This window comes from Actinia tenebrosa, unplaced genomic scaffold (assembly GCF_029948245.1).
Source record: "Actinia tenebrosa isolate PJP-AT-01 unplaced genomic scaffold, QUT_ActTen_1.0 PGA_scaffold5__44_contigs__length_20552954, whole genome shotgun sequence".
NCBI lineage: Eukaryota > Metazoa > Cnidaria > Anthozoa > Actiniaria > Actiniidae > Actinia > Actinia tenebrosa.
The window spans coordinates 19,297,146-19,324,744 of record NW_028292582.1 but is presented as its reverse complement, the minus strand read 5'-3'; the positions used below and the strand labels follow the sequence as shown (position 1 = coordinate 19,324,744).

Here is a 27,599-nt window from a genome sequence, read left to right as displayed (position 1 = left end):
CGTTATTTTGACTGTGGTTTTTGACCATATTTCATTATATTACAATTCCAAACAAAAGCTTTTTGAAACTTACTTTATACGTTGAAAAGTACATTAAAGTTTCAATCATAATCACGTAGAAAAATTTTACGAATTTGGATTTACGAATTTAGACAAGAAAGATAAGCCAGAAATTTGGCAACAGTTTAAAATATGCTCCTATACTGCCAAGAAGTCGTAAAGATAATTTAAAGATAAGTCGTCAAGAAATGAAACGTTACACTTGCAATGTCGAGAGATTTGAAGCAATTTTTTAGTGTGAACTTTTGTAAAGTAATGCCTGCTAGGATGGGCCACTCAATGGGAAACGAGGATTTGCGATGCTTGCCAATCAGATAATTCTTTGCCAAGCAAGCAAATTGGAACATTATAAAAAACAAATTAAAGAGATTTCGTTTCCTTTTTTGCTCAGAAATCTGTGCTAGCTTGTTTATTAAGCTCAAATGCTAAATTACATTTTTATGAAACCTTAAGCAACCTGTGGTCTGCAACAAGTCAGGGCATAGCCGACTCACAGATTCAAGTATTTAGCATAGGGTAACTGCCTACTGCATAGGTATGATGAAAAGGTAAATTATACACCGTGAAAAGATGAAAAAACTTACTGACGTTTCGGACGCTAGTCCTTCGTCGGAATCAACTGCATACCTCCCCCACAGAAGGGGATTTGAATTTCCAAGGGGAGGGTCTGAGGAGGGTATATTATGTAGTACAAGAAAATATCCATAGCTGCCCCACAGAGGGGGATTGGAATTTCCAAGGGGTGGGGAAGGTCTGAGGAGGGTATATTGTGTAGTTCCAGAAAATATCCATACCTCCCCCACAGAGGGGGATTTGAATTTCTAAGGGATGGGGTCAAGATTGATAACATACTTTAGGGGAGAGGGGTGGGGAGCTACCTGTTCTCATCAGTGCTAGATATACTGAACTACACTACAGAAACTATGCTACACAATACTAATATATTACAATTCCATAAACCATCTCATAATATTAAACTAGGCTACCCTATACAACAAAGAACTCAACTATACTCGGACTATTTTTAGTCTTTTTACTCTATAAATGCCACTTTATCTAATGGCCTGGGTAATTCCCGTCTTTCCACTACAGCATATCCACTGAAATACTTCAATAACAACTCCACATCTTTTTGATCTAGTTTATAGTGACCTGATATTTTTTCAGTTGTCCATTCTTTTGGTGAGTTCATTTGTTTTTGAAACAGTTCTGTTAAGTTCTGAGTTGATATTTTGCCTTCTCTTACTTGGGTAGGTATGTTACCTGGTGGATGTCTCGCCTGTGGAAGTTTTCTCTTAGATTCTTGATTCTTTTTGAAAGTTTCCTGATAAAAAAAAAAAGGAACACTATAAGAATCATCATTATTGACAACACTATCAACACTATCAGCATCACCATTGTCACTTACACATCAACACAATAACAACCTGTAAAGAAGGAATTATTGAAATAAATTCATTCATAAGAGAAAATACGTTAGTGAACACCAGAGAGTCTGTGAAAAAGCATTAAGATTGGATGGCCGAAAAAGGAGCTTAGGAAAAGCAAGATAGGAATCAGGAAATAACAAGATTATGTCTTCCAAATCATGTTTGGGAAACAGAAATATCAACGATAATGTAAAGTCAGTAAATGCTGATTGATGTTTCGGTAGATAGAAAGAAACAGAGAAAGGATTTAAGACTATATTTCTAAGATTAGCTTTAGTAACGATTGGGAGGTGCTTGTCACAATCTTACTGAATATTAAGTAACTGGGCGCTGTCAGTAATCGACTGATAGCCCCACTTTGTAGCAGACAAATCTCTGTTAATAATTTTGATTAAGTGCTAAATCTTATTTTAGTAGCTGCTAGAAAACTATCTAGTCTAGCTACTGTTAAGCTGCTAGACAGTTTCATATAACATATAGAGGATATTACATGGGCGAGCGGAAATACAAATTTTATCTTCGAGTGTTCAATTGATATCTCACGAGTGAGCGCGCTCATTCATGAGATATCTTAATTGAACACGAGAAGATAATATTTGTATCTCCAAGCAGCCATGTAATGTTTTGTTTATTATATAGACATTGATAAAACTTACAGTCAAACAAGCTCAAGCGTTGACCCCTTGATTTGATTAATGAAATCATTAGTTAATTATTCCTTTTATACGTACGAACCGGAATAATGCAATATTGCAATATTCAAATGAAAATTCAGTTCATTATTCGACTCGTGATGAAGAAGGTAAATCATTTAAATTACAAATACCTTCGAGCAGAAGTCGCTCTCTTATTTCATAAGCATACACACTAGGTTTTGTAATTTCCATGCCTCAATTACTTGGAGGTTATCATCAATAATTTTGTAGGGAACGCTCCCGCCTTGAGCAAAATGGAGACACAGTTCCATGTTGTTGATAATGTTGAAGTATTTTCTGGACTCCCCAACTAGAAATTTTCAGTTGTTGCGAAATTGCTTTATTGGACAATCTGCTATTGCTGAGATGAACAACTTCCTGTCGAATAATATCAGGTAAAGGCTTTCCCGGCACATAAACACGGCCAAGACTATTTCTGGCCTCCATGTTTTCTTGGCTTTCCGGTGTTAGAACTGATTAACCAATCAAAATGTCGTATATTGAACTTAAAGTTGATTGGAATTTTCATATCTTTGTTTTCAACGTTGTAAATTTCAACTGAATGATGAAATCAAAATTTGAAAATTCAAATTATTAATCGACTCTAGGGGTCAACGCGTGAGCTTGTTTGACTGCAAATAAAACAAAAGATCAAAAATTCTTTATTAAAATACGTTACTATGTCAACAGCGATATCTTCATGTGTGAAAGATATGGTATCTTCCACTGGTGAAAGATATCAAGTTATCTATATAATAAAAATAATATAATTTTATAATAGTTCAAATTCCTCCTAGGGAATTTGGAACTAGAAAATTATTATACTTACACTGGTCCATGGAACCCATGGAACCACCCCTGGACCCAGCACTAAATCTTGATCACGATAGTCACCATTCATTAACATCACCTCCATCTTCATCATCATCTCCTCCTCCTCATCATCATCATCATCACTACAACTATCACCATCACCTTCAATATCAACATCATTACCACCACCACCATCATCATTACCAACCTCTTTATCACCTTCATTATCATCACCATCACCATCACCATCACCACCACCATCACCATCACCATCATCATGATCATCATCACCACCACCACCACCATCACCATCACCATCACCACCACCACCACCATCACCATCACCATCACCATCACCATCACCATCACCATCACCATCACCACCACCATCACCATCACCATCACCATCACCATCACCATCACCATCACCATCACCACCACCATCACCATCACCATCACCATCACCATCACCATCACCATCACCATCACCATCACCATCACCATCACCATCACCATCACCATCACCATCATCATGATCATCATCACCACCACCATAATATCATCAAAATTAATGTGTATTTCCAGAAAATATCCATACCCCCACTACTGAGGAAATTTGTAAAAGGAGGCTCCTACCCCCAGGAGGGGGATTGCATACTCCTTGAATAGTCCTTGAATTTTAAGTTGTTACCTCAGCACGAACCCTGAAAAATTATCCATACCTCTCCCCTCATGTAGGAATTTTTTAAAACACCCCCCCCCCCCCCTACCCCTGGAAATTCCAATTTTCTTCCATACAAATTCTGTAATTTTGTTCATTCTATGACCCCCCTCCCCTCCAGAATTTCCAATTTCCTCCGTGGGTGGGGTATGGATATTTTCTGGGACTACACAATCCTAAATAAACCTCTTAACCCAAGAATGGAGTCTAAAATGAGTCTCAACAAGAAGGTCTGCTAACACATCCAGCAGTGCTCAGGACTTGGTAATGCAAGTACCTTTTCAATGTTAATATCTGTAGATTCTATTTTTATATCTTTCATCATATTCAGGAAACTGTCATCTTTGCTGTCTCTCTTCTTGAATTCCTCAGCAGTTTCTAGAATAGGTAAGAGAATGAAAAAAGAATGTTAAATGTTAATGTGTACCGACCGTTTCAATAGACCTATCCTGAATTCGCTTGACTGACCACGAAACAATGGTTTTAAGCTGAGACTGAACTTGATTATTTTGTTCATCAAGTTCAACCTCAACTTGAAACCATTGTTTCGTGGCCAGTCAAGCGAATTGTAGATAGATCTATTGTTATCTACTATTTGAAAGAAGTTGATTACAGCTTTGTTTAATGATGAAATACAGAACATTTTAAATTTATCTAACTTTACCACTCTGAAGTGGACAGAAAGCCTTACAGATCTAGGACCTAATTGCAAGGCAATTGATTTTTTTGGAGGCAGGAAAACTGAACATCATAAGATGATGCCCCTCTGAGAGCTCATTGACTCACAATACCAAAGGTATATCATGCATATAAGTAGAGCTAAACATAATGCCATCACCAAGAAGTTCATGTTTGCAAAGCCAAGTAAGAATATTACAGAGACCTGTGGCTGAAGGATTGGACAGTTGCTTGGGACATCAGTTGAGCAAGCGAAGAGACTGACACAGTTCAAAATTGAGTTCAATGGTTTTATACTTGCTTCTAGTTGACTAAGTCAACGTTAGTAGAGAAAGATTCTGTACAGTACTGTCTACAGGTACCACCTTGTAGGTTTTAAATGAAGTGATTATGAAAATTCAGTATATGTGTATGTGTATTTATAATTAAGGCAGCCTAGAAGTTTCTGGTTTTCTTCGCATCTGTCATTGTGGTAGACCAAGTAGTCCATGAATAAATTAGTCAATGTGCAAAGTCGGTTTCAAAGTGTGACTTAAGGCCGGTTTAGACGGTACGATTTTCGCCTACAACTATCGTATACAACACGCTCGCGTCTGTCGTAGGCGAGTTGTAGGCTTGATTTACACGCTATGACTCGAGTTGTAGGATGGCGCGAGCGTGTTGTATACGATAGTTGTAGGCGAAAATCGTACCGTCTAAACCGGCATTAATAAAATCACACCAACGAAAAAATTTGCTTGGGATACCTGTGTTCTTCACTGACAGACTACTTCTGCTCGAAAAAAACCGCCAAAAGCCTATTGTAATTCCTCTGTTTTTCTAATTTAATAATATACATTGCTAATTCCGTGCACTTTTCATTCACCAAAATAAAAAAATATTTTTTATTTTTCATTTTTTTGTGACAAGATTTCAAATTGCATAACGTGCGGTAAATTCTCAATTTTTTCCCGAATGAACTCACCTGAACGAAGTCTTTCAATTGCGTCAAGAGAAGAAGCGTGTTTTGGTGCAGTAATAGGCTTGGATTCTAATAATTTATCGACACTTCCCTGTGTTTGTAAAGGTTTTTTAATCAATCGTCCAAAACGTGACAACGATGCCCCCATCTTGGATTTGAGCCTGCAAGGGGATAACCGCTGATATTTACACAGGTAGCCCGCACTTGAGACCCTAGGTGCACGAATTTTATGTGCATGTCCTTTGAGATCTTGAATTTTATCTAAAATTTCTTTGCAATCATGGCCTAGCAAGCAAAAAATTAGACTTAAAAAATTGGTAGACAAGAAAATTGATGTCATAGCTGTCATATTGTTTGAGTTTGAAGACTTTCAAGCTTTAGTGAGCATTCACCATTTATAGGGAGTGTGGTGGGGTCCTATGGGGGTTTGGAAGATGGTAAAGCTGTATGATATTTAGTATCTACTAAAAGTCTCAGTATTTGGGGATGAGGAGTCAATAAAATATGCTATTTATTTACAAGCTCACCCAGTGGGCAGAAAAAGGCTCAAAGAGCAATGCTCCCCAGCTGAGTTAACCTTCCGAAAAAACTCAAGGTCAACCAATCAGAATTGAGGATTCAACATCATATTCATTCAATTAGCATTTCTCATGATTCTGACAAGATTTTTTTTTTTTCATTCTTTAAATTGATCGTAAATGCTACTAGTTGAACTCAAGGCAGAATTCTAGTTAATTCAACAAGAGAAATCTACATTGTACTCAGCTCCTGCTAAGAAAATACTAACCAAAGATAGGTGACCCATAATTCCTTTCAAGGAACGCAGTCAACTCAGCTGTCCATTATCCATAGCCCACACATCAGAAATCATAAACATTCCCTTAAATTTTTTATTGAAGGATCACGCTTGGCTTATTAATGTATCTCTTCCCAATATACATAACCCTCTTGAAAGTTTATGAATCAATTATACATTGACAATATTTTTTAAATATGTTCGCAATGAAAACCCAAGTAATTGAATAAAATAAAACAATCCAAAATATATTACTCGTGAAGAAATTGTTGATATAACGAAAAATAAATACGTAGCCCTATTAAGGCTTTGCACCATCACGTGATGGCAGCCATGACAGGAGGCAGGAACAAAAACAGTCTTTTTCTCCAGGGAAAGTGAATTCTTCCTCGTGTAAATCAAGTTAGAAAGTATCCACTTTTCCTGCCTCCTTTCACGCTGGCATCACGTGATGGTGCATAGCTTCTATACACGTACATCCGCACCGTTCACGCGCCGCGCGCAACTCCACGCACCAACACAAGAGATAATTCAATTGTCATCGCATTTTAAGCTCCTACTTCGTCGACTCAGTAACGGAGGATGAGGAACAGAAGAAAGAGTCCGCGCACGCGTCGGCGAACTCAGAATCCTAAATTTATTTTGAAAATTCTTTTTCTTGTTCTTTTTTCGCGAAGACGCCCTCCGACAGGAAAGGGGACGTTTGACGCGCTGCACCAAGCCGTTAAGGACCGCCATTTCCTCGAGGACTCGCTTGTAAGACAAGATATCTTTTAGAAAGTATGGCAGACGAATGCAGTCTTGGCGAGCAATGCGTCGTATTCTGTGCAGTTCATCAGTACATATTTTGCCAGCGTACAAAAGTTTAAAGTCGATTTCCTGAGCTTGGCGCAGAATTCGGACTGCTCCTGAAATGATTGATTTATAGATTGGTTGGCTGGTTGATTGATTGGTTAGGTAGGTAGGTAGGTGAGTAGGTGGGTGGCTGGGTGGGTAGGTTAGGTAGGTAGGTAGGTAGGTAGGAGGTAGGTAGGTAAGTAGGTAGATAGGTAGGTAGGTAGGTAGGTAGGTAGGTAGATAGGAAGGAAGGAAGGTAGGTAGGTAGGTAGGTAGGTAGGTAGGTAGGTAGATAGGAAGGAAGGAAGGTAGGTAGGTAGGTAGGTAGGTAGGTAGGTAGGTAGGTAGGCAGGTAGGTAGGTACCTTCGAAGTAACACTGGTCCTGACCACTTCCACCTTGTGCATTACAGTCAGGCAGTAAACGCTTTACTCTCATGACAAGCTTCCAGCGCTGCTCCAAATCACACACGTGAGTACCAAGATGCTCAAAGAGTTCTTTAAAGGACATTTGAAGGGACATACAAGCGGTGTCTGATAATATAAGGTCAAGAAGATGAGGGATTAATTTATCACAAGCATGACCCATGCAGCTAGCTGTTCAAAGCCTCGTTCGTTCACAGATAGCCCAAGGAAAAGATAATAAAAATCACTGAAGGACTTGAAATCGCTTGTTGGCATCATTTGACTCCCACTAACAAGATGCTTTGTGAATTTTCTTTCTAACTTAAAATTGTATTTCCTCATGAGAAGTAGTGAACTGATTAGCTTTATTGCCGAAAGGTAGGAACGTCGCATATGGTACAAGGTTTCATTCCTACCAATAAATAATTTGATTCACGTATTTGTACCATACATAAAGTACCACACGACTAAAGCCTCACAATTAAGTCTGTATTTTAAGATATAACGTGTCCTATCAGGAAGGGGGAGTTACTACTAATCGAGCGAGTCGCTTATTTCCCGCCAAAAACCCTCGGATTGCTTTCGTATCCGGGAAATGAACTCGAGCAACACTCGGACTAGAGCATGTGGTCTCTGAGACGCCTGTTCTAGTGATATTGCTTCCCATATAACAATGATTTATTTGACTACATTAGTCAAATGAGAAGCCATTTATCAAGACTTACAGTACAGAAGTGCAGGCGCCCACAGCATCTTGACATGCGACTGTAATAAAGTGTTGATGGCAGCTAGTCCTTCCTCGCAAATAATACCACAGTACGACTTGGTAGGGCGAAGACCAAACTTCTGTCGATTGGAATACCACGGCTGAAGGCCATCGTTATTCATTCTCATCTGCGAAGTAGATTCTTTAGTGAAGGAAAAATATCGTGTGGAACTGGAAGAAGGCTTGTTGTTAAATGAGGTTTAAGAATGACTGAGTGAATAAAAGAATAAACGAAAAAAAGGGTGAATGAAGAAAAGTAGAAATAAAGCGGGATGGAAAAACGAACGAACGAACGAACGAAGAATAAAAAAACAAACCGTTAAAGGAAAGAAGAGAAGTGACAAAAAAAAAAGAAAAAGAAAAAAAAGAAAAGAAAAACTCGAAAGATTTTTTTGAAAGGAATGAAGAAAAAAAGAGATTTTTTAGTAAGAATGTTATTGTTTCCTATACAAAATCCGTGCCAAACACAAACAAAGCCGAATTTTTTTAAAAATGATTCCTACCTACTTTCAAATCTGTTTACTACAGAGACATTAAATAAACATCAAAAACAAACACCAAAGATAACTTATCAACGTAACCAAACAAAGTTAGGCAAAAACTTGAGATGTCCAGAGCAAAACAAATCCTAATTAAATGATTTTAGTTTAAAAAATAAAAAAATGTAAAAATGTCAATGTGAAAAAAATTAGATAAAATGAAATAGAGAGAATGAATGAGAAGGATAACAAAGCCAGAAGATTTTTAAGCCAATAGTAATATAACTAGTTTGCTAAGTGCCATTAAAAAAAACATGGCGAAAGATTAAAAGAAAAAAAGAAAGAAAGAAAGAAAAGAACCGAGACTAAAAGAAGAAAGAAAGCAGCAATGAAATGCAAAAGAGAAAAGAAAGGAATAAAGGAAAGAAAAGAAACGAAACCCGATGAAAAAAAAACTTCCAATGCGTTACATTTTATAATGAACTGATCGATGACATTCGCACTTGTTTCGCCCTCAAGTCAACTTCAAGTGACAACCAACGAAATTAAAGATTTGGCGTCAAAAAGTAAAGCAATAAAGATCTTTCTGCCAATTGTTTCTAGAAAAAAAGATAGGATTAATGGTCTGGTGCTTGTTGTCAGCGCTAGATTAATGTCTTTGAAGTTGTTAAGCCTTATGTTTGAAAAGTGATCGAATCTTATCAGTCAAGCAAACTAAAGATTTGCTTAATAAAAATCAATTAAAACAAACCTCGTTTGACTTAATGTAATGTTTCGCTGCCAGTAATAAAAGAAAGCTTCCAATCTGAAACTAAATATCATTTTTTTAAGGATACGAAGTGTGTCCCAATTTCATGGTCGGCCAGACCTCGGATTCCTCGTTCACGAAGAAAAATATTATCTTCAGTTCGCTTTAAAAATAGTGTAAATTTGCGAGCTTCGGGTCGATTGAAGCGTACATTGGGTCCATGCCAAACCATTCGTCCACTGCAGTTCAGATCGTTCGTCCACACGATATTTAACTGTCCATCGAGTCCATGAGATTTCACGTAGTTTATCATAAAATCTGTGGCGTCTGCTTGATTTAGTTTCTGTCCAAAAGCAGCATCTAAAAAGTTATCTCCGCTTCCGTACTGCTGTCGAACGTTTTCAAGTATTATCTTTGCTTCAGGAAGGAACTCAAATCGCACGTTTGTCTTTTTCTTTTTAAAGTAATTCTCCACGGAGCCAGTGAATTTGAAGCTTGGAATCTTACCAAATCGTAGAAAATTTTCCTTTTGTTCTTCGAGGTTTGTGATGTGTAAAGCGGTGCGATGTTTTGAAGGGGTTTCATGGAATACTTTAACCGAGGTCCGTTTTAAAGGGTCAAAAATATAGCGAAAAACTTTTGGCTCGTCTTCCTCCATTGATACAGGATCTCACAGAAAAGTTAAAAAGTCTCTTACTATTGAATTTGGATGATGAACGTTTAGTGTTGTCATTACGTGAGAAGTGCTAACAGTTCTATTGTCGCTTTAAAAATTTCGCCGGCTGACAAAATAGTGCAAACGATGTAACGCTAGACGAATGAGTACAAACGTTGTCATGGAAACGCATATGGCGCGCGCTCCAAAAACAGACCACAGACATACTAGCAAACACATTACTGTAATGATCGATAAAAGGTTATTTCAACGTAGTTACAGTACCTCGAGGTGTTTCCCGATAAAACGAAATTAAATCTTAAAATTTAAAAATCATATTTATGATTATCTTTATTATTATAATTAACTTCGATTTCTGATTTTTTTCTTTGCCTTTAAGAGTCCTTTTTCGACTTTTTAGAAAAGCTTTACCTATCATTAGAAACTTTAAGTAAATTCCCTGAAATTTTGCAAAAAAGTGAAGCCAAACTTGTTTTATTTGTTCATTTTTTTTCAATCTCAATTTCCCACTTTTTTAAACCAACCTCTCAGATTTTCTGACCATTTAACTACTTAATAAAAGAAAGTAAGTTTTTACTAAGCTCTTTTTTCAAACGATGCCTTACTATTTTATTTTATCATTTTTTAAAAGTTTTAACTCCTTTTTAGAAAAATATTAGTTACTTTGTATATTTGTGATTCAAAAAGGTTTACGGTTGTTGGATAGTAATATAGATAACTAAAATAATAGAGAATGGGTTTCTTGACATCTCTCCCTCTTTCTCTGGAAAATAACACTGGTTGAACTAAAATATTGATCTGGCTTTGGCATTATTTTACAAAATATGAATTTTGAATTTTGAATTATGAATTTTGTAAGATGTGTACATTCTGAATGTCAAGAATGATTTTGCTTAGCTACTCGCAATAGTCCTCTTTCTCATTCAACATATCAGTTTATCACAGTCTTTTGATGATCACAGACTCATTAATAAAGGTATAGCCTCATTTATAAGTCAGTCAGTTATAGATAGCATTAAAAGTTTGAGAGATCTAAATACAATGGTATTGTTCAAGATTTACATTCTTTACATTACAGTTGACTTCAGTGAATGATTTGCTCTTAAACCAGGCTAAGCCTGTAGTCAAAAAACACAACATTCCTCATGGAATAAGAAGATTTATAGAGGGATTTCAGCAGCGATGTTAGTAAACAAGGGCAACGTAATGCATTTTCAACAGGAAACATTTGCACTACAACATGGTCGCTGCAAAAACTTGATATCAATGTTTACAAATGTAATATATTTATGTAAATCTTGCTCTCCAGACTCATGACCTAAGCATGGATGCCAGGTATTTTACTAAGAGTTGAGGGGATGGAAATTCTAGACTTTTGGGATGCTCTCCCTTCCCTCCATGAAAAGTAGATTTTACCTCAAAATCAGGTCACATATAACAAAAATAGCTTCACAGTCACACCCACAAAGCAGATGCCGAGACTCAATATCCAGTGAATTGATTGACAGTCTATTATCTGAGAGTAGAGAAAAGGTTTCCATGCGGTGTTTGGTTGCGTCGACAGACAGCCATGGACTGACAGCTGATATTGACGTATCCATACCATTAACCATACTAAGATTGCCTGTCATGTTTGGGTTGAAGGTTTGGTTTGGTGCGAGTGATGATGTAGCCATGGATGTGCCATCCCATTGCCATAGAGAACCATCTTGTGAGCAGCTGAATAAATGGTCTGGTTTTTGTGGATGAAATTTAACTTCCCACACTGAAAAAAATATAAACACATAAATAATCTATCATTATCATTATCATCGTCATCATCATCATCATCACCACCACCACCACCACTATCATCATCATCACATTCATCATCATTAACCTCACCACCACCACCACCATCATCATCATCACCATCATCATCATTAACACCACCACCACCACCACTACCACCATCATCATCATCATCGTCATCATTATTAACATTATTGCATCAAAATACAGAACATTAATCAAAGTGTTTTTATGGCATCATTGGAAAACATGAAGTTTTTAAAAGCAAATGCCTATGGAATGTCATAAAATGCTTGATTTACGTCCACCAAAACCTACTTAACTGTGCCAAAGATTTCACAATTCTTCTATATAGAAGCACTGTTCTAAGGTTAAAGCCTAGTGTACTCACATTCTGAGTTGTGTCCTTCCAGTAAAGTCACAGGGTAATGCTCTCGTCGCATGTCCCATATACTAAGTACTCCATCTTGGCCCCCTGCTGCTAGTAGGTGTGGCTGTGTAGGGTGTTTATCGATACACAGTAAGGGCACCCTGTCTCCTGATCTGTTAGTGAAAAATAAATAGGCATTTATCAGTCAGCTTCCCGCTTGAAATCATGCTTAGACATGACTATTATAGTGTGGTTTTCAATACAAGCTGGCAGTGCTAATCTAGCAGAGTATTTTACATGAACTCGCCACCTATTTTGATTAGAGTTCCCCAAAAGTTAGGGAAAACATTGTCGCTGGCCCTCACTGCTCCCTGCATATTCATTACATTTTGCTGCTTACTCAAGCAGGTACTGAATTAAGCCTGTCATTTGTTAGCTACCCAGACCATTATTTCTCAACTCAAGACAGCTATATCAGCGCAAGAAAAACACTGGCAGTGTATAAAGATCCGAAAAGCTATTCAATATGATGCACCACCTCCCTTAACAACAAAACTGTTTAAGAAAGACTAAACAATCTTCTATTCTCAACATTATAGTTTTATCTTTAGAAAGTAATATCAAACTAGTTCTATTCTTTATACACAACACTTTCTACACCACTCATGTTTCTTGTACTAGATTGACTACTTTGACGATGCTGCAGCTATCTTTTCAGGGGGGAAAAACAAAACAAAGCTGATGGAAAATATATAGAGTTTGGTGTGTTTTTTTTATGGGTAAAGGACTTCAATGTGTTGTCTTAATAAATCTTTACTTTTCTTTTCATCTTTATGTCAGCACTGTAACAAAGCTTTATTTGCCCCCTGGATGCCCCATAATGCCTTGCAATCCAAGATGGCCGCCGTATTGTCAAAGCAGTTCATTGTTAGCCTGCGTCACATCCAGAATTTTCTTTACGAAGAAAATTCAGGATGTGAAGCAGGCTATTCATCTTAAACTTACAGCAACATGGTTTTGCTTGCTTTGTCAGTTCCTTGCCGGAGATCCCATAACTTGACTTGTCCACTCATTGTAACACCAATCACTTCATTGGTTGTTGCATATGTTATGCCGTTGATAGAGGTGCTGTCTGCTGATTCTGAAGGCGATTGACAGATGGACCAATAAATGGGTAGGTGGATGGATTCGTAGGTGGGTTAATGGATTCGTAGGTGGATGGATGTATTGGTAGGTGGATGGATGTATTGGTAGGTGGGTGGATGTATTGGTAGGTGGATGGATGTATTGGTAGGTGGGTGGATGTATTGGTGGGTGGATGGATGTATTGGTAGGTGGATGGATGTATTGGTGGGTGGATGGATGTATTGGTAGGTGGATGGATGGATTGGTGGGTGGATAGTTGATAAAATATAACTTAGAAAATATATATATACTTATTTCAATAAATAATAATTTATAATTAGCATCTGCATAAGTTGCTTGATATACTGCGCACATCAGCTCAATTAGATACATATTTCAATAAAGTTAGTCACCTGAAAAGCTACAAAGCTGAGACCGACAAGGATTAGGGGTGGATATATTTTACATCAGTTCCAACCACTTGATAACTGTTGATGGACTTGCACATCTTATACCAGTTACATTCTCATCTCTTCTGAGCATCTTCAAGCTTCAGTTTGCATCAAGAAAGCTTTACCTGTTTGATATGAATCGTTTCCCATGATCCTCATGGATCACAGCTTTATAGGGAGGTTTTTGGTGACTAAGTTTATTGAAATAAGTATATCAATATCAATACAATAAAAGCCATTTATAAACAAAATATTATTCTCATTTTTACACATTAAAATGTGTAGTTCCAGAAATTATCCATACCCCTTTCCCTCCCACCACAGAGAAATTTTGGAATTTCCAAGGGGTAGTGGGGTAGGGGGGTCAGAGAAAGAACAAAATTACAGAGTTTGTATGGAAGAAAATTGGAATTTCCAGGGGAAGGGGGGTCTTTAGAAAATTCCTCTGGGGGGGGGGGGGGGGGGGAGAAGTATGGATGATTTTTGGAACTATACGATGATACAAACCTATTGTTCTGACTGGATGAGATTTGTCCAATGACAACATATTAATTCGACCATCTTCTCCTGCTGTTACCATGTCAGTAGTACCTTTATTGACAGCAATACATGTGCATGAACAGCCTTGATTGCCGAGATAATGGAGGGCATCCCAAGACTGATGCAAATGAAGTGACTGGGGAAAATGAATGGATGGATGAATGAATGATATAGAAAAAATGATTTCTGTGTTTGATTGATTGGAAAGAATATTAAGAAATAATAATATTAATAAATATTAATAAATATTAATGTGACAAAACTTAAGGCAAGGAAACATTTTACTGAACAGCGATGTTTCAGGGTCATATAAAACATTTCTTTGCCTGAATTTTTGTTAATTATGTTTTTCAAAATGTTTGCCGATAATAAATATTAAGAAATTAATAATCCTCTAAGTTATAGTTTAAAGCTTGACTTGAAGTTGTGAAAGGCCCATTGGTCCTCTTCTTCAATCGTTTCATACAAGGCATGCAATTTACCTATTACGCATGTTCTTATATGATTTCGGAGCCCATCCCACTCGGCTTACTGCCTCATCTCTCATGTGCTTACCTTTTTACGGAAGTTGTGATGATATAGAGAAACTGTACCAGTAGATGATGCAACAATAAGTCTTTCTCTGTCCAAGAACTAAGGCATAATTAAAAAAAATAAATAAATAGACTTTTTCAAATCAGTAAAATACTGCTATAGACCTCTTGCATGTGACGTAAAAGCAACTCGATCTGGGGTCCAAAACAAAAGAATTCCAATCTCCTGAGAACTAAAACCTATTGTTTTGTCCTCCAGATTGAGCTGCATTCCAAAACGCTGCAAGATGTCTATATTCCTATTGATAACTGGCTCATTTACTCAAAATATTTACAAATATTAATGGTAAAGTAAAGAATGTACAAGTTTAACAATACAAACTCTTTGAAATTCTATGGACCTTTACTGGAATACGTGAATATTCTACACAAAATTGAGGCAAACTCTCAGCAATGGAGAACTTGAAACTGGAGTATTGATCATCACAGTGAAATATGTATAACGTAAATTTTATAGAATTTATAAAGTTTATGAATAGAGTACTTATTTTCGTTTTTACCTGTAAATCTGAGACATCACCAATGTGGTCTGTTTCACACACCAAGACTGGTTCGTTTGGCAGACCAGCCTTCTCTTTCAGTCCATCTTCAGAATCCTCTATCCTCCATATACACACTTTATTGGATGGCTGTTGTGAAAGATAATTAAGATAAAAGACCTTATTTAATCAGTGTTCCTTCAGCTAGTATCTGATCTTTCAGGTAGTTGATGGTGCACACTTTACTCTCCTCTCTCCATCAGTGCTCCATTTTAAGAGCATTCAAAGCTGAAGTTACACAGATTATAGAGAAGTTGAAACAGAAGTGGAGATCCTGAGGATCAAACCTTGGACCTCTAGCTCTGAAGGCTGCGCACTAACCAACTTGCTTCTAAAAGAAGAGTTAGCTGATAAAGAAAAAATCCTAATGTATAATATGGATAGAAGGAAGGATGGATAGATGAATGGATGGATGAATGGATGGATGAGTGCAGGGATGGATGGCTGAATGAATGGGTACACGAATATTGATGGGTTGAGGGATGGATGGACGAATGAATGGGTGGATGGGTGGATGGATGGATGGACAGACAGATTAAGGATGAGGGGAGGATGAATAATATAAAAATATAATCGATTTATATTTTTTCCCACTTTCACACAAAAAATGTCCGAAAGTTATAAAAGATATTCAAAACCCTATTACCTAGACGATTTAAGAAAGTTTTCAATCTAACTTTGAGTAAAATGCGTAAAAATATATTGACATTTTACAAATCTTGACGAACATCTCACCTCGTCATCCCATCCTCCAGTAGCAAAGGTATCTGAAGACACTATAGAGCCTTGTTGTTGAGGACTCCAGCGTGTTTTAGCCACCTTATGACCGACATATTTAGCTACAACTTCACCTCCAGCCGCCATTTTGTTTGTACAAAACTACGAGACGTTCCTTCCTTTGCACATGGCGCGCTTTTAACCAGACCCTTAGCCACCACAGGTAACCCATAATCTATAACAAAAATTGACTTTCATTGAAGAAAACACGAAAAAAGTCTTACCTAAAATCTACTTCAAAAAAGTCATAGGAAATTCGCTTGATTATTTTTCTTCAATACTTTGCGTTTTTGACTTAAAAATGTGTCGCAATCTTTTAGAAATATTAGCGCAGACTCCCTATGGTATAACATTCCCTGAAACCCTGATCATTGCTTTAAGAATAAAAGAAAAAAATTGGCGTTGATCAAATATTTAAAAGACTTCTTTTAGTAATTTTTTTTTCACCGAATTAATGTATAAACTGCTCATATGTAAGTTCGTAAGTTCATTTCTATAGCGTGGGTTCCCTGTGTTAAAGAATACCCGCTGGTATGTATGACAGCTGGCTCATTTCTTCTCCACGCGAAGTTTCCTCATTTTGTTTTTGTGTGTTGAATTCTTGATTTTCTACAATGTCTGCGTTTACTAAGGCTAAGAAGTCTTTCCAGAAGAACCACAAGGAACGAGGGCAGGTAAGAGAAGCGATCAGACCCGAAATACCAAAGAATTTCGCCTGAACTTCAAAAAATCAATGGTTAATATTTTTGGTAAAAATTTCTTAACATTTTTACCCCTTCATTCTAAAAAAATATTGATTTTCTTTGGAAACTTAGTCGCAGTATTGTGAGACAAGTTTTAATTGAAAACAGACGAGTTAAATAACAGTGAAACACAAGTTTTCATGTCGAAAAAGATCGGGAATTTATATTTCTGTGTGATTTTATTTTTACAGTTACAGAAAAGAAATAAACTTGGGCTGTTAGAAAAACATAAAGACTATGTCTTGCGTGCCAGGTAATGGTTTATTTGATACTTTATAACTTATCATTATATAACTCACATGTAGGTAGTATGTATGATCTGATTGGTCAAGAACTGTGCTTTATTGGTTAGTAGAGCACACGTGCTAATGCTATCCACACATGTGCAAAAAAACTTTGCAAAGAACTATAAGGAAAATAAGGAAAAAGTATAAAAAACTATGATGGAATCTTTCTCTCTATATAATAAAACAAAAAGTAATTACAAAAGCTTTTTTCCCCCATGAACTGTTCAGTACAGCACTTTAAATAGCATTAGCATACTTTATGAACGAACCACTTCCCCCCTTTTGATTGACGGCATTCACTTTTTAACAAAGTGTAAAATCACAACTTATGTAGGGCTCAACTACCTTGATCATGTTGGGAGAAAATTAAGGGAAAAACTGGGTCGGTGTCCACTGGTAGAACGAAGCTTGGGATTGGATAAAATATCAAAAACAAAGAAACCATGGATTATGGTGAACAATGTGTATTGTCCTACATGTGAGCTGCGTTCTTTGTTTTATCTCACCATTCATTGTTTGTTCATCCACTCCCAGGCTTCGTTCTGCCCGTTGTGGATTACCCGAAGAACTCCAGCAGTGAAAACTAAGACAATTCTTGTTTCTTCTATTTTAAAGTCTCCAAGTTGTCTTGGGGACAGGGATTTTAAAGAAACAATTTATAACCAGTTGTTAAACTTATTCCTTGGTATCAATCAGCTGGATTAATCATTCAAGCTGGTGAAGATTTAGAGTGTATTTTGAATTTCTTTTCTTTTTTCCTGTAGAGATTATCACAAGAAACAAGCCAGTCTTAAAACCCTTAAAGAAAAGGTGAGGCCATGGATGTTTATTTTAACCTTGTTAGTTGATTTTTTGATAATGAATAAGGGAGATTTGGATTGGGGTAAACATCTGTGAAATTCAAAAAATCTTGCATCTTTATATCATATTATCACCATCACCTTCATCGCCACCATTATCAGTCGCCATCATTCTTATTATTACCATCATGATAATGGCAATTAGTCTAATCCAACCAGTGGTCAATCTTCAATGGTGCATTCTGATTGGATGAGCTACTACTAGGCTATAAGTTATATCCTACTAGTAGAGAAAAGTGCCAGCTTTGAAAACCAAAACTTTAAATTTAACTTTAATTTAAAACTTGTTTGTATCTATATATGGAAAGACTAGTTGAATTTGACTAAAACAATTAGTCCTCTCGCCCTCATAGCCTGTAAAGCCAATAGCCCTTTCGGGCTCAAGAACTAATTGCTAAATATATTATTATTTATAATAATTCATTATTATTTGTGTTGTTATTTCTGATTGCAACTATCATTCATAATATTGAGAATATTTCATATTATGTATCAGGCTCTCAATAGAAATCCAGATGAATTCTACTTTAAAATGGTTAATCAAAAAACCAAGGTATGGCAATAAACATTATCTTATCTATCTTTATACACAAATACTGTTCTCAACTCAGAGAGGAGGGAGGTTTGGATGTCTCTGTCTTTTGCTGTTACATTGACTGCTTGATTAAAAACGTTTGGATTTCTCTGTCTTTTACTGTTGCATTGACTGCTTGATTAAAAACGTTTGGATTTCTCTGTCTTTTACTGTTACATTGACTGCTTGATTAAAAACGTTTGGATTTCTCTGTCTTTTGCTGTTGCATTGACTGCTTGATTAAAAACCTTTGGATGTCTCTGTCTTTTGCTGTTCCATTGACTGCTTGATTAAAAACGTTTGTGGCCAACCACTCAGTCTCTTGAGCTATAGAGGCTTATAACTGAATTGTTCAGCTCTCAATTGAATTGTAATTAGAAGTTAATTTTTATATAGGAAGAAAACCAGATAACCCTATGAAAAACCCTCTCAGCATTCCATATGCGGATGACTGTGGAGTTTAAGGCATAACTATGAAATTTTTTTGGGGCATTCAACAGCTGACCCCATGTAGAATCATTACTGAGAATATTGTCAGAAGAGTGATAGGCACTTTTAATTGAAAATTATGGTGCATGTGATGTAATGTTGTATCAGGATGGAGTACATCACAAGACAACGGGGAAGAAACACGCAGCTAAGCAACTAAAAACCATGAAGTCTCAGGACTTGAGTTACTTCAACACAAAAAGAAACACAGAAATGAAGGTAAAAAAAGAAAGAAAATTAGTTCTTACACCACAAACATTTTTCACAGGGAGAGAACACAGTGCATCATGGTCTAGATTGGGTAAAAAAGTACAACATGCAGTTGTTGGACCATAGACATTTTTTGAGGTAGAGAACACAAGAGCTGCATGGACTGTTGGCCTACCAATGGATTTGGCAGGAATTTTATCACCAAAACGTTTGTTCTCCAACTCTGGTTTCTCCCTACACTACTAGAACACAGTCCATTCTAGTCTGTCTTGGATGCAAAAATTTTTTTGTTCATCATGCCTCATGGTGTTGTTTGTACCCAAGATAGGTCATGATGCAACTTGATTGTCAAAGGCCTATTTTAAATTTAATTTCTAGTTACTTTGCACTAGTTACATTAGAGTGCTAAGATTTCGTTTCCAATGTCTAAAATATGAATTTTTAACTAATAAATGTTTTGCTGACACAGAAGAACCAAAGGAAACTTTTATCTTCTTCTAAAAGAAGTTCTTTTTCCTGTAGAAAATAGAAAAGTTACAGGCTAACCTACATTTACTGGAAGACCATGATGATGAAACGCCACCAAATCAACATATTATTTTCGTAGACAACAAGAAAGAAGGTGAAGAAAAAGGATTGGAGTTTGTTTTTACTTTGGTATTTTCTGTTGATGGATGAATTATTGTTTTATTAATATTTTGTCATCATTTATTTATATCATCACATCATGAATATTGTTATTGTTAACAGCCAAGACAATTATAATCATCGTTATTACTGCTGCTGCCTTCATCATCATCATCATCATCATCCCTATCATCGCTGTACTCAACATTACTATCATTTAATATTACCACTGTCGTCAACCATCACCATCTTTGTTATCAACCACCATTACAGTCATCATTATCAACTATCATCACCATCATTGCAGTCAATCATCACTATATCATCATCACTGTACTCAACATTACTATGGTCATCATCACCATCATGCATTGTTATCAGTGACCATTACAATCATCATAGTCATCACCACTATTAGTGCCTTTCATCATCATCATCAACCATCCTTACCATCATTACAATCAATCTGATAATCATCATTATCATCAAACATCACCAACGTTGTTATCAACCACCACTACAGTACAATCATGCCAATCATCATTATCTCCACTACCACTACCACTTTACAGTCAAACCACCTCAAGCGTGAACACGTAGAGGTCATTAATGCGACTTTATTTTTGGATTCTTGATTTCATTATTTGATTCAAACATTCATTAATGAAAACAAATCTTCAATATTCAAAAAATAATAATAATTTGAAAATTCGATTAACTTGGCTTGTAGGCTCTTGTTTATAGCGCAAACAAAAGATAAGTCATTAATATTACATATTCCTTGCACAAAAAGTTGTTCTTGCATTTCAGTTGCATAATGCTTGGCTTTTGTATATGCCAGGCTTTGAAGATTCGTTTTCAATAATGAATGTTCAAATTGAATAATGAAATCAAGTATCCAAAAATAAAGTCATTAATGACCTCTACGTGTTCACGCTTGAGGTAGTTTGTCTGTAATCATCATCAATTGATTTATTAACTATCATCACTCATCATTACAATCAATTTTATCTTCACAAGAACCACTACTACGTGTATCATTACTTCGTCACCATCATAATCTTCATCAACAAAATTTGTCATTTTTTGTTGCTTTCTCCAGCAAGAGCCTTTGATGCAGCCAAGCACTTCGACACCTTACCTGAACTGGTGTCAAGGACTTACAACAGACCAAAACTAGATACATTGCAACATGAACCTGTGTGTGCAAAAGAAGACAAGAAGACTTTGAAGGTAAGATATCAGAGAAAGGAGACAGACAGACAACAAGACAGACTGAATTATAAAAGGAATGATGAGATTTTCTAATATTTAGTACTAACTTTTTTTTACCATCAGAAACTAGCAAAACGAAGGAACCAATGTTATGAAGAACTCAAACAGAGGATTGAGAGAAAAGAAAAGATGACTTTAATGGTGCAGAAATTAGAACTACAAAAACATCTAATGGTAATGTTGACATATGTTTTTAAAAATCCTCCTAAGCTATGGACACACAGTGCAACATTGCACACAATGTTGCATGCAATATGATGCAATTTGTTGTACGCAACGTTGCTGAAATAGAAAACTATCCTACTTCAGCAATATTGCCTGCAATGTTGTGCACGATGTTGCACTGTGTGTTCACGCCTTTAGTTAACTGACAGTGCTCTCGCAAGAAACCTCTCAGGGAGTGTTTGAGCCAAAAGTGTCAGTGCTCCGTTTTACAGATATTCTTCGATTGCACATTACGTCATCGAGGCCATGTTGGTGCCATTTAACAAAAGATTTCTCATTAACATCCATTGTTAACGGCACCACAATGGCCACCATGTTTTTGTCTTGTGACTCTCTTGGGATTGCTTGCAACCCATCAATTTGAAATTAAAGCTGTTTGCAAATTAAAAAGATTTTGAATCTACTGTGTTATTCTCTGAGGATTGAACTCCAGACGACTTTATTGACATACAGCAAGCTAACTTCATCAAGGCAGCAGTAGTTCCTAAAGTCATTAACGTTTACTTACATGTTGCAAAGTTATTATGAGACAAATAGGAGAAACAGTATCCCCACTTTGAAAACTCAAAGCATACACTGAAAAATTATCCTGTCAAACCAGGTCATCAGCCCTTGCACATTTTATATTGGAGTTTCAATATTATTATATTCTTGATCAGCCCAAAGGTTATATCAAGGTATCGATAATATTGGTTAAGAAAAAACAAGTTTTAACAGTGAAAGGGGGAGTCAAAGTGGGAGAAACAGTATATCGTTTTTTGAAAATTCAAAACATAGAAACATTGTCCTTAGACTAAGCCATTTACTTTCTAATCTTCGTGGAGTTTTGATATTATCATGCTTTTCAACAGCCCAGAGATTGTTTCAGGGCATTAGTGATAAGATTTAAAGGTTGTATTTTCTTTGCAGGGAAAGGGGCATAAAAGAAAAGTGAAAGAAGAAACAGACGAGCAACCTGCAGTCTATCGATGGAAGAAAAAGAGACAAAAATGATGGGATCAAAATTACATCTATCAAACTAATGGGACAAGAGCTTCAGGAAGCAGTTTATGAGGAAATACAAGAACAGATATGTACTTAGAAGTCACGTGAACGTTGTCCACTATTTTGCTAAATAGACCCTTTTTACTGGTACGGCGGCCATCTTGAATTATGGGATGCCGAGGGGGCAAACACGTGGAAAAATTTATAAAGCATAGAGAGGCGGGGTTGCGTTTTCAAATAATTTGAAGTCTTGGTGTTTCGCATATCGTTTATAATGACGTCATATCAAAACAAACTATTGTTTTAACGCTAGGGATCATGCATGGTCGCTTGAGGGGGATGGAATGACAATCAACACATCTTAAATGACAATGAAATTTGGTTTATGAGCTGGTGAAGGCAAGAACAACTAAATATTACGCTAAATATCTTGAAAGAAGAGAATTAAGCTTAAATTCAGCCTAAATTTCTATCATTTTAGCCGATGTGAACAAACTGTGACGTCATTATGAAATAGGTTTTTAGATGTGTTTCTCATTTAAAAGCGTAAAGTTATATTAAAAGACATTCTGACTGTTGGCAGTCTATTCATTATCCAATAGTTGCCCCTCGGTACCCCCGCCATCATGTATTCAAACAATAAAATTCAAGATGACCGCCGTATAGGTAAAAGGTCTATTCAGTGCAAAACAAACGTTATTTGTACAGCTAAAAATATTTCCACACATTACAATAAAAATCATTTATTTCCATTAATATTTGAAAAAATTTCTCTTTACCGTAGTTTTACTAAGAAATTATTTAAAGGCGTAAGACATCACGTGATATACGTGCGCCTGCGTACCTAAGGGGTCAGTTTTTTTTACCATTAGATGAATATAAGATGAGCGATTTAGACCAAATAGATCAGCACCAGACTTGTACGGGCCAGGGTGCTGCCCTTTTATACATCCTCTCCGTCTTTCGATGGTATTCTTGTTTCTTAAGTCGTCGCTCTCGTGATCGTAACGTAGCTGTGTTGGGTCGGGTGGGCGCAGCTGCGTGAAGCACGGATGTTCCACCGTTTTTGGTCGAGTCAAGGCGCGCGAAAAATTGGTCCATTTTCTCTCTGGTTTCCCTCTCTTGTTTCTGTCAAAAAAGAATGGAAGATAGGAAAAAGGTAAGGGTTGAAGCGTAGCTTTGTAAGTACCATAGATAGACAGATCTCCTTTGGCTCCGATAACCTTTTTTGAAATATTTTTGTATATCTGACTTTTTTTTTTCCAAGTATACGATAACAAGCTTTCATTGCAACCAATCACATTGCCCGCCTGGTTCTCATTCTATCAGAACGTTGCACATGACCCCGTCACGGTCACGGTCAAGGCATGACGCGGCTGAATACCCGTGCATTTAAAAAAATTCATATGAAAACTGCTTTTTCTGCATGAACCAATCACAGCGAGCTCTGGATTACTTCTCATTCTATCAAAAATTTGGCGCACGGCCTGTCACGTTTATGTTCATACTTTTCAATTTATAGTAGGAAAACTGCTTTTCATGAACCAATCACATTGCGAGCTGGGTAATTACCTAATAGAGAGTTTTAGATTGACTTTTTTTTCTCCCCGCAAACGGCAAACGTGACCACGTTTTCATAGTTTTCCTTTATTTTACTTTACCTTTTACAAACCTTCTCACCAAGCGCAAATACTCTTTTGTTTTTCTACTACTTGGACTTTTTTGCGATTCTTTTTCAGTAATTTAAAAGAATTTTTTACTGGTCAACTGACGTTTCACGTTTGCCGTGAACGTAAATCTAAAACTCTCTAATATCAGAATCATTGGCGCACGGCACGGTCACTGTATGACTTTATCTAGAGTTAATTACCTTATTGTCTATCAAGCCCTTCCCCAACACAATCATGGCTGTTCTTCTCGCTTTAACACTAGCATGAGCCAAGTGATATGGTTGCCTGTTGACTTCCTTCGCGTCATGCTCAGTCAAAGTCGAACGCCTTTTCCCAAAAGATTTAGCGGCACTCTTAGGCTTTGGACGCCAGTATCGCAGCTGCTTGCGGGCAGGATTTGTTTCCTCATTCACTGTGCTAACTACATTTTTCTTTGAAGCTCTTCTTAACGCTTCGATATCGAGAGGAAAATCTGGCAAGATGTTCTTGATCGATACCTTTCCAGGCGGAAAACTATCAGAAGGACCCCTCGATTTGTACCTATCTTCGTAGCGCGTTCTCCGGGAGCAGACATCCCGAGACGTGCAGGATATTGAGGTCTCTTCCCGCGGGTATCCCGAAGTGACTCTGACTGGTATTTTTCTTATATAGTGTAGTTCAGTCTCTTCCATGTTACTGTAAAATCCACCCCTCTCACTAAAACAGTAGGCGATCGTACCCAAGGAATCTTTCTTGAACGCTTCAATACAATCAAGATCAACATCCCCTTCTTTTACACCCTCTGGCTCTCTTCCTACGCGAGTAGTTTCCAAACCGTCGTGAGAATCGTTTCTGTTATCAGCACATTCTTTCTTAAAACTAAGCTCAGCTCGAGCGCTTTTCATACGATTTTGACTATCAATTCCTCTGGGAAAACGAGTACTTTCCTTTTGCAGCGAGCCAATACTTTCATCCAAGTCTTTATTCTCACTATCTGACTCGATAAGCGAAGCCGACGATTCTGTTCTCTCGGGCACCCTTTTTGAGGGCGACTTAAACAAAGCTTTCGAACTTTTTGTCAGACTTTGATTCTTGATATCATATTTACAGACACTAGGCTGTAGGGAGTGAACGCGTAGAGCTCCATGTGCAATATCTCGCGCGGGCGCTGAAGTTTTTTTCGTTGAAGGCCTTGTTTAACTTGGTTCGTTTGAGCGGACTGACTTCGTGTGAGGCGATCAGCTTTTACCTTCGTTAGTCGTAGTAACTCTACCTTTTTAATATCATCGACGGACTTGGACCTCGATTGTTGGTAATTCTTCTTCTTCTCTACAACTTCATCGCTCAAACTCTTGTCTTTTTCTTCTTCGTCGTCGTCTTCTTCCTCTTCAACGTCGCTTTCGGATGGAACAAACATTTCAGAATTCTCTAAAAGCGCCCTTAACTTGTGTAAGCTTTCGCTTTTGAAGTTGTCTAGATTCTGATGTCCGCCTCCCGTGACTGAACTGCTCGAGAGAGGACGTGCATGCGCAGTAGGGTCGGTACTGGTTATATTCGGAGTCGCTTCTCTCATCAGGGTTATCAGATCTGACACGGTTTTGCAGGGCTTTGGTTTGATAGTTTTTAAGGTATCGCAAGTACAATGACGCTCTGAAAAAAGGGAATAAAATAAACTTGGAACGTTGGCTTTCTTCAATCTCGTACCCAGAGTCTGCGTTTCTTCTGGCCTGCGGCGAAGAACGAGGGCTCTGGCATAATCCATTTATTAAGACCAGTATTTCTTGGACTTTCGGTATAAGAGCGCAAAGGTTAAGAGACTTTCCAAAAATGAAAAAACGTTCCCGATTTCTAAATTCTATTTTGATCGGAAGTAAACGAAGAACTCTGTCTGTGATTTTCATTGATTATATTTCACTTCCGGAAATTTGCGCATGCGCCAAAAATGGATTATGCCAGACCCCTCATTCTTCGCTTCAGGCCAGAAGAAACGCAGGCTCTGGGTACGAGATTGGGCTTTCTTGAGAATTGATGCACTAGGACATGCGCATACAGCGTGAGTAAGCCGGGCATTTTCGTTTTGAAGGCCCACGTTTTGTTTCCATTGTTGGAAGAAGAAAAATGGGCAGGAAAGTAAAATGTATCATAAAAGAAGATGGGAATATCAAGAAAGTGGGAGGGAGAAAGGATGGGAAAAGGAGTGGAGTAAAGAGAAGGGAAACGTACAAGAGAGTCATCATAGAAGAGACCCCACAAAGCCTACTAAAATGTGATGCCAAGCCCAAGAATTGGCATCGAGCATTATGACGCTTCATACCCACACTTCCAGAAGGCCTTTCTACCATCACTGTTGCCTTAGAGATCAAATTAAAAGTTTTTCACATCCACGCATGTTTTACGACCTACCCTTTCTAATTTTGTCAGGCTGTTGTCTTGGAGACGGTTGAGGCGGAAGTCGGAGCAGTGAAGAATTTTCTCGAAAATCTCCATTGGCGTGAAACTTCTCTCCATACTGACTCCAGTACTCTTCGCTACATTGTGGAGGCAGTTTGACGGACATTCGAAACATGTGTGCGTCCTCTTTGTGTTTATGAATGCACTGTTGCTTTTCTTTCTCCAACTGGTCGACCTTATCCTTCAGTTTGCGATTCTCAAGGGCGAAATCGCGGCCTTCATAAACACCCGAGCCTTGCCTGACGACCGCTTGTTTGCCGGGAAGATTTCTCATGCGATTCATCGCAATTTTATGAAGCAGTAGCTCAGTTTTGCTTAGATTTTGAAGCTTTTCCAATGGATACCCATGTCCTCCGGCCATTTCCGCACAAACTTACATTTTTCTGTTTCTCGTTCGCATAATTTGTTTGCTGACGTAATTGGAATTGTTTCGTGGATAATCGTGCGCGCATTCTCTTGCGCGCGCGTTCCTCTCCGTCCGCTGAGGAAAATTTATCCGAAAGCGCTACGTGTGCACCTGCTGTGGACGAAAATTTTTTTGAAAAGGGGGTTGAAAAAATTCGCTTCCAAAAATATCCAGATATTAGTGAACGGAGCCCTTAATGTCTGTACCGTATTGGTTTTTTTTTTGACTCCCTTTAGCGTAAACTAGTTAAAGGCTTACTTATCTATATCAATAATATAATAAAAATAAAGGGAACATGTTCGCTGGTTCAAATGAAAGAAAATGATAGAAATACTTTTTACAGTGAATCGCGATGTCCTCTTAGCCCGCCAAAAAAAGGCTCTAGATTGGATTGGCTAAGGGCTTCAATACATAATTGAGATACCCAAGGGCCAGGCTAAAATGGGGTTTCTTTGTTCTTTCGTTTATTCTCATTCGTTTTGGAAAAGGAAGAACCCATACTTTTCATCCAAACATTACAATTTTACTCTCTTGGCCCCATTTCTTAAGATTATATTTAAAATGTTGCA

General features: G+C 37.4%; 4 protein-coding genes across 4 annotated transcripts; 1 reads left to right on the top strand and 3 right to left on the bottom strand.

Moving 5' to 3' along the window:
• Nucleotides 1-454: 454 nt before the first annotated feature.
• LOC116290690 (NADH dehydrogenase [ubiquinone] 1 alpha subcomplex assembly factor 4) lies at nucleotides 455-5,534 on the bottom strand. The gene is made up of 3 exons (XM_089037321.1): nucleotides 5,362-5,534; nucleotides 3,997-4,097; nucleotides 455-1,384 (listed from the first exon to the last, which is right to left on the bottom strand). Exons 1-3 carry the CDS (start codon nucleotides 5,504-5,506, stop codon nucleotides 1,094-1,096), a joined length of 537 nt encoding a protein of 178 aa, XP_088893447.1. The 5' UTR covers nucleotides 5,507-5,534; the 3' UTR covers nucleotides 455-1,093.
• A 706-nt stretch (nucleotides 5,535-6,240) lies between these two features.
• LOC116290695 (microtubule-associated tyrosine carboxypeptidase 1) lies at nucleotides 6,241-10,891 on the bottom strand. The gene is made up of 4 exons (XM_031697795.2): nucleotides 9,476-10,891; nucleotides 8,120-8,288; nucleotides 7,356-7,523; nucleotides 6,241-7,062 (listed from the first exon to the last, which is right to left on the bottom strand). The coding sequence occupies exons 1-4, from the start codon at nucleotides 10,043-10,045 to the stop codon at nucleotides 6,686-6,688; spliced, it is 1,284 nt and encodes a 427-aa protein (XP_031553655.1). The 5' UTR covers nucleotides 10,046-10,891; the 3' UTR covers nucleotides 6,241-6,685.
• A 143-nt stretch (nucleotides 10,892-11,034) lies between these two features.
• On the bottom strand, nucleotides 11,035-16,369 carry LOC116290696 (nucleoporin Nup43). Its single transcript, XM_031697796.1, has 7 exons — nucleotides 16,209-16,369; nucleotides 15,435-15,563; nucleotides 14,897-14,974; nucleotides 14,309-14,477; nucleotides 13,230-13,365; nucleotides 12,246-12,397; nucleotides 11,035-11,828 (listed from the first exon to the last, which is right to left on the bottom strand). The coding sequence occupies exons 1-7, from the start codon at nucleotides 16,335-16,337 to the stop codon at nucleotides 11,476-11,478; spliced, it is 1,146 nt and encodes a 381-aa protein (XP_031553656.1). The 5' UTR covers nucleotides 16,338-16,369; the 3' UTR covers nucleotides 11,035-11,475.
• A 416-nt stretch (nucleotides 16,370-16,785) lies between these two features.
• Nucleotides 16,786-23,280, top strand: LOC116290697 (putative U3 small nucleolar RNA-associated protein 11). The gene is made up of 9 exons (XM_031697798.2): nucleotides 16,786-16,924; nucleotides 17,185-17,246; nucleotides 18,045-18,090; nucleotides 18,637-18,693; nucleotides 19,312-19,422; nucleotides 19,936-20,035; nucleotides 21,143-21,273; nucleotides 21,379-21,489; nucleotides 22,450-23,280. Exons 1-9 carry the CDS (start codon nucleotides 16,865-16,867, stop codon nucleotides 22,531-22,533), a joined length of 762 nt encoding a protein of 253 aa, XP_031553658.1. The 5' UTR covers nucleotides 16,786-16,864; the 3' UTR covers nucleotides 22,534-23,280.
• The last annotated feature ends 4,319 nt before the right edge of the window (nucleotides 23,281-27,599 follow it).